Source organism: Octodon degus, unplaced genomic scaffold (genome assembly GCF_000260255.1).
Source record: "Octodon degus isolate 3935 unplaced genomic scaffold, OctDeg1.0 scaffold00203, whole genome shotgun sequence".
NCBI classification, from domain to species: Eukaryota; Metazoa; Chordata; class Mammalia; order Rodentia; family Octodontidae; genus Octodon; species Octodon degus.
Genome location: NW_004524779.1, coordinates 1,251,007 through 1,263,911, shown reverse-complemented (window position 1 = coordinate 1,263,911; position 12,905 = coordinate 1,251,007). Strand labels below are relative to the sequence as shown.

General features: G+C 41.0%; 1 protein-coding gene across 1 annotated transcript in view; it reads right to left on the bottom strand.

The window, feature by feature from the left end:
* Nucleotides 1-629: 629 nt before the first annotated feature.
* Nucleotides 630-12,905, bottom strand: part of Ubxn7 (UBX domain protein 7) — a 102,263-nt gene continuing 89,987 nt past the window's right edge. Inside the window, exons 8-10 of the mRNA XM_023704765.1 lie at nucleotides 9,427-9,820; nucleotides 9,249-9,328; nucleotides 630-6,240 (exon numbers count right to left, since the gene is read on the bottom strand). Coding sequence (XP_023560533.1) covers nucleotides 6,079-6,240; nucleotides 9,249-9,328; nucleotides 9,427-9,820 — 636 coding nt within the window. The 3' untranslated portion in view covers nucleotides 630-6,078. The remainder of the gene's footprint in view (nucleotides 6,241-9,248; nucleotides 9,329-9,426; nucleotides 9,821-12,905) is intronic.

Here is a 12,905-nt window from a genome sequence, read left to right as displayed (position 1 = left end):
TATTTGGTATAAGAATTCTCAGAAAAAGGATCCGTAAGTCAGTATGGTGGTACCACACCTGTAATCCCAGCACTCAGGAGGCCAAGACAGGATTGCTGTTAGTTTAAGGCCACTCTAAATTACACAGTAATTTCAAGGCTAGCCTTAACTACACAGCAAGACCCTATCTCAAAAAAACAAAAAAGGAGCCAGGTTTATAGCTCAGCAGCACAGTGCCTGCCTGGCAAGCATGAGGTCCCAAGTTCAATTCCTAGTACCAAAAAAACCAAAACAAACCATAAAATAGCTCTTTGTGTCAAATTCTTTCCTTCTATATTAATTTATTAAAAAAGAACATTAAATCTCAAACAAATATAGCTAGTTATATTAAAAATAACTATTTTGGGGAGAAAAAACATCAAAAATCAAGAATAGAGAAGTAAAAAGAGGACTGGCAAGATAGCTCAGTAGATAAAGCACTTGCTTTGGCAAGTTCAAGAACCAGGATTCGATTCCCAGTCCCGCATGCTGCGCTAGCCCTGGCCCAGCTCCCAGGATGTGCTGAGCCTGCCACTGAGTCCGGCCATGGTGGCACAAGCCTGTAATCCCAGCACTGGGGAGGCTGAAAACAGGAGGATCACCACGAGTCTGATCTGTGTAGTGAGACCCTGCATCAAATACGCAAATGGGGGGGGGGGGAGTAAAAAGAGAAACTAAGATTACAAGACAGTTCTAATTAAGGTTTCATCACATCCAATAATCTAATCACGTAGGTTCACTTCCTTAGGAAATCAAGGCCATCACATGCTCTACTTTTAAAACTCTTCAGGCTACTGCCAGGCATGGTGGCACATGCCTGTATTCCCAGCACTTGGGAGGCCCAGAAGGACTGATGCATGTTCATGGCCTGCCTGGAGTACAAGGTGAGATCCTATCTGAAAAAAAACAGAGAATTCTTGATTCAAAACTATCCTCTCCAAAACGATGACACACAGGTGAGTCAAAACTCAAGATAACCATTACTCCATTACTGAAATGCCAAACTAATGGGAGAAATAAACATTTAGTATTAGAATATTACTCTTTATTGACTATTTTCATTTCTTTCTTTTTTTTTTTAGACAGGGTTTCTAGTCCAGGGTACCCAGGAAGCTTCTGATCCTCTTGCCTCAGCCTCCCAAGTGCTGGGATTACAGGCATGCACAAGCATGCCTGGCTATTATTTGCATTTCTAATGAATATTCCTGCTACCTTTTAATGTGCGTACTGTGTAATACTACTAAGTTTCATGGCAAGACAAATGAAATGCTAACCAAGCAAACCAACAGAGGTGAATATTCACAGCTATCTTAAGTAGCCTGCTCAAGGAGGCTTGTATCATTGGGAAAGTGCTATGTTCATCAGATGGGCTGCTGCTTCACTTAGGGTATCACATGAGACATTATTCACCTACTTGGGCTCCATAATTTACTACTGAGTTAAAGGAAAGATGGTCAAAGAGGGGGCCAGGACACAAACCATTTTAAACAATCACCTTAATCAGAACTTTAAAAAGTTGTTTCTGGACAAACCAAGCATAAATTCTAGCAGGCCATTTCACCAGTAAGAGCTTAGTTAGGAGAGTAGTTATTTTATAGCATATAAGATAAAATTCAACTCCAGAGTCACCAGTGTGTTTGATTTGCATTAATTATGCCTTGGTTGTACTCAACACTGATTAGGCAGGCATACAATACTAACAATTCATAAACACTAACTGTTAAAAGGTCATTACTAGATCTACACCTAACAAACTCTTCTTTTTGAGAATTTCAGTCATTACAATGAGATTAGGTCAACTTTCTGGGCAAATGATACACCTGTACACAGAAAAAAAAGGCAAAGGAACTGATTAAAAGAACATTTTTAATTAGCCTAACTGTAATATATAAAAAGGGGATAGATTACAGACACAAAAATTTGGAGTGGTAAAGGATTCCGAGATGATGTAATAGTGGTCTCCTGGGTGTGGGCTCCTCAAGCTCTGCTGGGCTCCGCAACTGTAGGTGCACATTTACATTTGCTATATGGAACTAATTACAGTTAGCCCCACAGTTCCCCACCCCTGGCAAACTTGGAAGTTTAAGTCCTTCTATTTGCAAAGACTGAAAACTATTAATCTAGTCTACTGTTCTCATTATGGGAAAAGGAGCCCAAGACCAAGACTCCGAGGTAGGAAGACTTGACAAGCTAACAGTTCATTCATGGCAGAGCTCGTGCACGAAGTGCACTTGCCCTGCCTATAGCGCCCTTCCTGCACAACATACACACTGCACGTTTTAATTGTACCTGGAGAGATAAGCTAAACCTTTCCTTCATTTTTCAGTTCCTAGTGGCTCCCTCTGCCATTCCTCTTAGCATCCAAATGACATCCCTGCTCATTATGAGTCTTTAGTACTAGGGATCAATGCAGCAATCCTTTCCTACTTGGGTACTTTTCATATGCCTTACTGATAAAACTTCATGCTTTAAAATACAGTAATTACAACAGAGGGGGCTAAAGAATGTAGATAAATCAAGATATTTGAGTCACAGTGTTGTCACCTTTCAGTCTTATTTCTTTGTGAAGACTTCCCTAACTAAAACCTACATTATTCCTTCCCTTGCCCAGAAAGGCAAATAACTACCTGTTTTCCAACTGTCTTATTTGTAATCCATCTGCCAAGTTAGATAAAAAAGTTAGGAATCAGTTCTTACACTTCAAAATATTTCCAATTTTGATTCAGAACTCAGTAGCTGACTGCTGCCTTATACAGTCAGGAAGCAAAATTTTACAGATTTAAAAACATAAAGGTGGACTGGACACAGGAAAGAATTATTACGTTTCCTAAAAAGGTTTTTAAAAAGTTAAAAAGATATTATGTTCGTTTTTAGATTTAGTCTTGGCAAATAATGTCGCATAGTTATTTTCTTTGCACATTTTCGTCAATGTGTCATTTTTAAAAAGCAATTAACAATCAGCTTCTTAAAAGAATGGCATAAATAAGCTTTATAGGCACAGTGCAAACTTCACAAGCTTTAACTGAACTACTTCACTTAGCTTTATGTAAACAAAACCAAATGCTAACTTACAAAGTGGACTTCACGGGCAAACTGACTCCCTGTGCCAGGAAGGGCACGGTGAAGGGGCGGGAGGCCAAGCTCTACATTCCCACTGCAACAAGCCACTTGAGGTCTGGGCGCCTGGACTACATTCTCTGACCTTCCATTTTCCTCCTGCTAAATGAAACGGGCACTATTCATGAGTCTGCAGGAGACTTCTGGGGAGAACACAGAGTACGTAGCACATGCCAGGAACTCAAAATGTGTTTCCCATTCTTCCCTTGGATGCCACTGTGCTTCCTCCTCTTCTAAGCTCTTCCTGAGTCCAACTTGAACATATTCCTCTTTTTCCTCATTAGTTTTCATTCCATTCCCCTGTACGGTATTTGTCACTCTCAAAGTTTACCTTGTTCCTTCCCTCCTGACTTTTTAAACTCTCTTTTTAAGTTGTTCTCAATACCTATGGGGTGAGGATGACTATTTATGAACGTTGCTGACTTCATTCTATCTCTTCAACAAAACCTTTCCTCCAGAGAACAAAGGAACTTGAAGAGGAAGCCTACAAATGGGAATAAGGGCCCTCCCGAACAGGTGAGGTTTTTCTGGAAGGCAACACTCCAGAGTTGGTATTCTGGTATAAAAAAGGCCCGGCTCAACACAAAATCAAATCCTCTATATCTTGTCCTCTGAACATGTCACTTACATCTAAACTGGGTCAATGCATCACTCTTTTACTTAAATCCTACATATACTTGGTCATCCCATGCTAATCCAAGTCAAAAAGTTACTTTGGTGTCTCATAAATGGGCACACTAGTGCTATGTCCTCCTCTCCTTTATGAACATATTGCTACATGCTGTTAAGATGTGGCTCAGAAAGAAAAGCTGGTAGGATGAGAATGAAGCAGACTCCTAGAGTGAATATTCTGGACTTCACAGGTTGAACCAATTCAGGCTTCAGCTGTGACTGTGCTGGGAGTGAACACGGGACTCATAGCACAAGGCCACACAGACATCACTTCTTACCCTGCTTTGCCTTGGTTTTTAGCTTTGACCTTGACTACCACTACCGAGATTTTGTACCTTCTATTGTACCTTTGATAGTGGACAGCTCTACCCTCAGACAGTAACTATGTCATCCAAGTTCAGAGATATGACAGATCAGAAGCAGCTAGTTAAGCCTTAAGAGCCTAGGAGAAACACCCAAGCAGTATTACTCAGTCACCAATCTACAGAGAGAACTTTGACTCAAGGTATAAAGGAAATTGTAATTATATAAATATATTTATAAATATTTATACAATTATATACTTATACATAAGCACTTACACAGACTTAGAAAACAAACGTAAGAACATTAATTCAAAAGGACTCACTGAAGAATAACAGAATTTTCCATGATTTCCTCAAGGAGATACATAACTCATTCTTCAGGGAGGGTCCCTAAAAATCCAACCATTACAAACCATGTTCTATAATTGTGGACTAGCAACACACAGCATCATTTTTTCAACCCCCTGGTTGCCAAGAAAATGGTCTTCAAGTCAACAACAACCTAAAGGTCTCTGAGCAACAGCAATTTATGTTCCTCCCAGGGAAGAATCAACTGAAGTCCTAAATTGACAAAAACAGTGTAGGTTAACTTCTGATTTTACTACCAGATCATTCCTCCCCCACCAGAGGACTCTATTTAAAGCTCAATAAGAAATGAACATACAGTGAAGCTCGTAAGCCAACAGTATTATACAGACCCAAGGTGGTTTCTGAACATTGCAAGAAGCTTTCACCAGCTACGATCTGAAGGTGGCTTTTGTGGGCAAAAATGCCCACATCATCTCAAGATTACTGTAACCTCCAATACCCCCTTTACTAAAGTTGTCTTATGAACTGAATCTAAAGGTATTCCCCTTAGAGATTTTCAGTTTTGACAACATCTGAGGGAAAACAGCATGAGGAAATAAAGTCAGTTACCAGAGCCTTTAGAATTATTCCAACCAGGGGTTAAAAAATGAATCATTTCTAACCAAATGAACATGGTTAGCGACTCTCAGCTGCATGTTTTTCTTTCCCCCAGGACATACATAAGTATGCCTTGAGCACATAGGACAATCTATAACCACAGTGGTTATGTTACAAGCCATTGTACTGCATGATTACTGGAGAGCTGCCTTCTGTCGCTCACCATGGGCCCAGACAACGGAGGAGTCAAAGAACTAATATGCTCTACTGGCAAAATCAGCAAGCACCATATCCAACACCACACTATGCTCACTAAATGTTCATTCTATGACTAGGAGGATCAATAGAATTAATAGCATAATCATGAAGAAAGTCGTGTCAGGCTAGGACATTGGAAGCCACCCATGTTACACACCTTACACTGAATACTCATTCTGCCAGTAACACACAGCATGGAAATAACATGCGGCTGAGAAGATGGGAATCTTGTAAAACAAAACGAAAAACAATTTTTTTCTTTTTCTTTTACGTATGATGAACAGTAATATAAATAATGCTATTTCCCTATAAACAAAAGCCTGGGCATTTTGTTACTTGGTATTTCCTACATGAAGAACAGTAAAACTGTGTTCAGAATTCTCTCTACTAAAAATGGGGGCTCATTAAAAAGAGACAGTTCATATTCTGAATCTAGTCATTACTTGTCAAAGGAGTCTGAGAAGTAAAACCATCTGACCCTGAAAAAAATGCTGTGAAGAGACCACATATTGGAACACACATTTCCTGCTGCTAGTACTAGGACAGATCCTATCCTTACACTTCCATTTGGTCACCAAATCAGTTAAGAAATAAAGAACATGGGGAAAGTAGGAGATTAGGAGAGAAAAAGGTGGGGAGAGGAGACTAATTCTAGAACAGAACAAGAAATAAAGAGAAGGCAGGTGACTTGCTTGCCCAACTTTGGCGCTCTTGTCCTATGAGCCAAAATGCATACTTAGTGATATATGGTATATCACAAGTAAGGGAAAAGGGGAAAGCTGAGAGAGGTCAGGCCAAGGTGTTAATTTCTCTCCTGTACAAAGACAGTCTCTTGAGGACAAAGACCCGCCTCCTGTAATGTAATGTCATAGTCCAGATGAGAGAGTTTCCTCCGAGGGAAGTTGGTGAGAAGTTCAAAACGTTCATTTGGATATCCTTTAGACTGGACATGCTTCACTAAAGCCTATGAAAAACAAGAAAGAGTTGTTAGTGGAAATAAAAGGAAACAGCACATTAATGAATTAAGTGTATAATACCACTCTTTATCAGATTAGGTAAAATTCAGAGTCTAAGTTGTTTTTTTTAAGACAATCAAAGTTCATCCTAGTGGAAAGGCCAATATAACCCTTTGGACAGGAAGATAAGATTATCTGTATCAAGTAATTTAGGGCCATTATATGATACTAAAATTCAGAGTTCTTACTGTTATCCCAATGAACTTAATTACTTATAAACTTTTTTAAAAGAAATGTATTTATTTGGTACAGGGTCTCATTGCGCAGCTCAGACTTGTAGTAATTCTCCTGTCTCAGCCTCCCCAGCACTGGGATTAGAGGCGTGTGTGACCACACTTGTTTTTTGTGGCTGGTAAAGCATGCCCAGGGTTCCAGAGCCGGCATGGCATATGGTACCGGGGATCAAATTTGGGTCCTTGTGCTTGCCAGGCAGTTGCTTAGACTGTTGAGCTATCTCCCTAGCACCCAACCAATTATTTATATGATACTGCTCTCATCTCTAAACATGTCATCAGCTTTCCTTCTGTCATGGAGATAAGTTCCTTCATCCTACCTCCTGCCTATCTTGTGCACCAACTCCCTCTTTGCCCTTTCCTCATTTGTTTCCTACTCCAGGGTGTCCTTTCCCAATTTCTTTAGTGCCTCCTTTTCTCCACAGGCTTTGTACTAGACATATAGTGCCAAGGCTCCTCAGTCACCTTTCCTTTGCCTTACTCTTCCCTTCAGCCTGATGCCAAACTCCCAGCACTCCTAGAGGATACCTGAAAGCACAGGTCCTCTGGGACACACACAGTCCTCTCAAAAGGTTTAATTTAGAAAAAGGCACGGCAAGAGTAGCAACAATATTATCAAATAGAACATATGACAACAACTATACTGAAATTACAGCCATCACTACTCTTTAAGGGTGACTAAATAACTATAAAAAATTAGAAGTAGGACCAGAGACTTAGCTCAACAGCACAGTGCAGCAAGCGTGAGGTCTTGGGTTTGATTCCCAGCATGCCCCGCCCCAAACTGAAAGTATAAATACTTTCACGAATATAGTAAACCATTGAAATTCTAAAGGGTTACCTGAATACAAGTACTATGACACAGTAACAGTGCTATGGGGCATATGTCACACAAAGAGATGACTGATAACCTGTGTGACACTGAGACAGTATGAAAGTTCACGATGGTCCTCAAGACTGAAATGAGACTTATTTATTTTTGAATGTATTTGGTACAGGGTCTACAGGGTCTCATCATATAGATTAGACTCACAGTGATCCTCCTGTTTTCAGCCTCCCTAGCACCAGGATTACATCGCGTGCCACTGTGCCCAGTCTCAATCGCTGTCTCAGCATGACCCAGGGGTGGAACCGGCATGGTATGCCAGGGATTGAACCCCAGCTGCTGCACTCTGCTGAAGCAGGCACTTCAGTCCGCTGAGCTATCTGACTGGTCCTTGGCATGAGATTTAAAACTTATGAACTCTTTTATTTTGAGAATGTGTGATTTAATACATATTTTTAGACTGTGGTGACCCAGGAAACTAGAACTATGGACAAGGGGCCCACTGTACTTGCTCATTCTGGTGTCTCACCTCCACTGCAATCTGTCCAGGAGTCAGCACCAGTGGCCATACTCCACTCACATTCCAGCCACACCCTCTTGAAGCTTTTTTTGTTTTGTTTTTGGTACCAAGGATTGAACTCAGGATCTTACTTTTGTCAGGCAGGCACTTATTTCACTGAGCCATCTCCCTGGCCCACACACCATCTCAAAGAATCAGCTTAATTATCTGCAGCCACAGTGAAGAGCCAAGCATGAACTCCTGAACCAAGGTGGGGCGGTTGGGGATGGTATTAATAAGCAAAGCTAAGGTAGTCAGATTCATTTCCTTTCCCAGCACTAGAAAACAGGTCAGGCCCATCAGCTGTAGAATTTAGATGAATTAAGTGCCCTTCACATCTCCATGATGGACCATGTCATATGTAAGCAGAGGTATAAACAGAAGCCACCCATATGTAGAGAATGGTATGAAGAAGAGAATCCTAGTACTGTGTCATCTTCAAATAGCCCCATTCCCCCTATCCAGAAGGAATCATTTCACTTGGTTTTTTTAAAAAAAAAATATTTATTTATTTATTTATTTACTTATTTATTTATTTAGTGTGTGGCCAGCTCAGCCCACCAGGGGGCGGGCGGGCCAGCACAAGGTGCTGGGGGATCGAACTGAGGTCTCTGTGCCTTGCTTCAGCTTAGCTTGTTCTAAGTAGGTGCCCTAGACCACTGAGCCATCTCACCAGCCCTTCACTTGGTTTTGTATTCATAGCACAAAACAAAAACTGCAAGAGGAGCAGACCTTATGTGACTTGCCTTGACAGTGTAGGAAATGAACCACTGAGAATGAAGTTCAGCTTCCATGTAGAGATCAGCCTGAACATCCAATACCTATTTTAAAAATCACTGGGTGTGGTGGAGCGCGCCTGTAATCCCACCACTTAAGGCTGAAGTGGGAGGACAGTTGTGAGTTTGAGACCAGTCTGGGCTACCAAGTGAGCTCAAGGTTAGCCTGAACTATATATAGCAAGACTCTGACTCAAAAAGACTGAAAGGAAGAGAGAGTGGGGAGGGGGAAGAGAGAGACAGAGACAGAGAGACAGACAGAAAAGAGAAAGAAAGGCAGGCAGGCAGGCCAGGCGTGGTGGAGCACCATGGCCATCCTAGCACTTGGGAGGCAGAGGCAGAAGGATAGTTATGAGTTTCAGGCCAGCCTGGGCTACAAAGTGAGTTCAAGGCCAGCCTGAACTGCATGGTAAAACCCTGTCTCAAAAAGACACAGAAAGAAAGAAAAATAGAAAGACAGAAAAGAAAAAGAAAAACAAAGCAAAGCAAGCAAGCTCACTGGACTTATTCCAATTAACATTTCTCAGTTTCAATCCCAATGCTTCTAGACAGATCTACTTACTAGCAGTTTAGCTTGCTCTGGAAGAGTGATCTGTTCCCTTTTTCCATCCGGGTACCGCAACATCAGCTGTGCTTTTGGTCCTAAGGAAAGAAAGAATGTAAGATAGGAGAGTAAGTCAGTAAACACAGCAACTCATCAGTGATATTCTAGTTTTAAGTGCAACTATAATGTAACCCACCGTTTACATCTGCCCCCTCCACGATTCCATCTGATTTTTCTGGTGATATCTCTAGGACCTCTGGGTCGAAAGCTGGCAATCCTTGGTGATTTGTGGCTGTCCCAGGCTCAGTTCTGGCAGAGGGCTCAGTCAATGACCTCCTACTCTCCTCCTTTCTATGCCCCAAATCTTTGTGGGGAGACTTCCTAGATTTGGCAAGATTCTCTACCTCTTCTTCTTCATCAGAGCCACAAATGGATATGAACTCCTCACTGCCAGAGAACAGTTCAGATTCAGACTCTTCATCTGAGCGGCTATCCTGCTTCGTCTGTGTGGAGTCAAAATGTGTCTCCTGCAGGGAGGCCCTGATGGCCGCTTCTAGCTGGCTGTCCTCACTGGCATCTATAAGGCTTTCCTGTGACAGTCATAAAACACAAGAGGAAAGAAAGACACACAAACGAAAAGCATCATATCAAATACAGCATAACTTGATGTTACTATTTTCTGGTGAACTTACCTCTTCTATACTTAAGCTTCTAAGGTCACAGATTTTTGGGTTACAAAGCCTAAATGAAATGGGCATTTTACCAACATACCCACAGCATGGGTATTTTGGGCACTGAATGAGTAAAAGCAAGAAAACAGTTTATTTTTTTTTTTAATTATTTTATTTATATATTTGTGGGGGGGGCAGCTCAGCCCACCAGGGGGTGGGGCTGGCTGGCATGTGGTGCTGGGGGATTGAACCGTGGTCCCTGTGCTTTGCTGAGCTTGTTCTAAGTAGGTGCTTTAGACCACTGAGCCATCTCACCAGCCCCAAGAAAAGTTTATTAATTGCTCAGAAAAAGACAAACTTTTAAATCTAAACCCAAAAACTATTATTTATATGACTAAGAGAAAAAGCTATCTCACTCACTACCATACTCATCAACTAGCACTGATTTCATTCCTTCTTTTTTTTTTAAACAGGGACTCACTATATATGCATAGATCAGGCTGGCCTTAAACTCACCATGTCATAGCCCAGGTTGACTTCAAACTCAAAGCAATCCTTCTGCCTAGTTCTCCTAATGCTGGGATTACAGGCATGTACCACCATGCCTGGCTAGCACTGATTTCTAACAATTTGAAACAAAATGTCATGTATAAAAAAATAACTAAAAAAAAAAAAAAACAAAACAAAACAAACAAACAAAAAAAAACCCTAAATTCTCCCAAACCTAATTACAATAAAGGTTTTCATTATAATAACAAGTTCTCCCCTTGGTGAAGTTCTCACTTTACTCAATGAAATAACTCACGAATACAAACTGTGTGATGGAAATTATCTAGCTCTTAACTCATATATTCCACAGAAAAAACTGGTGGATACTTCATTATATCAAGAAGTTATTGCTAATTTTAAGGATATCCTAAATGGTATTATGATTTTTTTTGTTTTTATTGATACAGGGTCTTGCTATGCAGTTTGGACTTGTAATGATCCTCTTGTCTCAACTTCCCCAATGCTGCGATTACAGGTGTGCCCTCCATGCCCAGTTTCAGGTCTGGCAAGGCATGTGGTACCAGGTATAGAACTTGGAACCTTGTAATTGCTAGGTAGGCACTTAGGCAGACAAGTTATTTCTCCAGCCCAGTAATGGTGTTTTGATAACATAAAAAGAACACAGAACTACAATTCCAGCACACAGGAGGCTGAGGAGGAGTGCCACTCCTTTAAGGCCAGCTTGGGCTACCGCGTGAGATCTTGTCTCAAAAAGCCAAAAATAAAATATGTAAGTGCAAAGAGCCTTCATCAAGACACACTTCAAAGTATCAATGAATTAAAACCTAAACTCTGAGATTTGTTTCAAAATAATACAGATAGCGCTTCCCTGGCAAGTGCAAGGGCTTGAGTTCAATCCCCAGCTCTGAAAAAAAAAAAAAAAAAGTTAATCAAAATAATACAGATAATAATACAGACATGGTGGAATACAGATAAAAGAATGCAGGCCACCTATAATTGGCTGAAATTATTTAATAGATAAAAGCCTCAAATTTCTTTTTCTTTCCTTTCCTTTTTTTTGTTTTTTGTTTTTTATTTTTTGAGACAGGGTCTTGCTAAACTTAAACCTAACTGGTTTAGGCTGCCCCTGAACTATGTAGTCCATGCTGTCCTCAAACTCAGAGATCCTCCTGCCTCAGCCTCCCAAGCACTAGAATTACAGGCATGCATCACCATGCCCAGTGGCTTCAAATTTCAACTTTTCAATATGTTTAAATTTTTCCATAATAAAAAGGTTAAAAATGGGCTGGGCAAATAGCTCAGCAGTTTAAAGCTCCTGCAAGCAGGTGCAGGGGCTGGGGGTTAGATCCCCAGGCCTGCTCCGAGGGCCATGCCCCCAGGGCACATTGAGACAGCAATTGAAATTGGGCATGGTAGGGCACCTGTAATCCCAGCTCTTGGGAGGCTGTAAACAGGCAGATCACTACGAGCCCAATCTAGTAGTGAGACCCTGAACACCCTGTAGACCTGTCCCTGAAATACAAAAAAAATAAGGTTAAAAATATATGTGTTGCTAACACAATAAACAAAAGGAATGCCTGGCTTCCATTATCTGCTGATTACAGAGCAACAAAGAGAAGTTTTAAAATCAATTTTTAAGTCTGAATTATGACTCCCACAAAGCAGACAGATGAGTCCCTGAAGCACACAGTGACTGGTGACTGAAGGGGTTCACAAAGTTGCTGCACTGTAGTCAACTCAGCCACAACCAGGGTCTTTCCTGCATGCCCTCCCAAGTCCTTACTTACAGAACGTACAGCTGAGAAATTCCATTTACTAATTTTGCTCTGTAACTAAGAGAATTATAGTGTTGAAATATATTATTTACAGAAAAAATTAGATTAAATGCTTACATTAGAAGAAAAGTGTCTAATCACTTGTGTCCAGCTTAAAAAAAGAAAAAGAAAGAAAGAAAAAGGAAAAACTATCCACTTGGGAAAAAGAAAATGAAACTGGGCAGGCGTGGTGGTGCACACCTGCAACCCCAGCACTCAGGAGGCTGAGGCAGAAGGATCGCTGCAAGTTCAAGAGCAGCCCGGGCTAAAGCTGAGCTCAAGGCCAGCCTGAACTACAGAGCAAGACCCTGTCTCAAAGAGAGGTGGAGGTGGAGGTAAAGGTGGAGGTGGAGGAGGTGGAGGAGGTGGAGAAGGAGGAGAAGGAGGAGGAGGAGGAAGAGGAGGAAGAGAAGAAGAAGAAGAAGAAGAAGAAGAAGAAGAAGAAGAAGAAGAAGAAGAAGAAGAAGAAAGAAGAAGAAGACTAACACTTTTTGTTACTTCATAAGCCAAGTCAAAGAAACATTTCACAAAGAGTAACCAACTCTGTTAAGACCATGACATTTGATAATGCTGACTTCACAAGGGATATCATGAAGTTTTGATAGAGTAGTGGAGAAAATAACTGCTTAGATTGGAGTTAGGAGAGAAAAGGGATAATATAGAGAAAAAGTTAAGTTTTT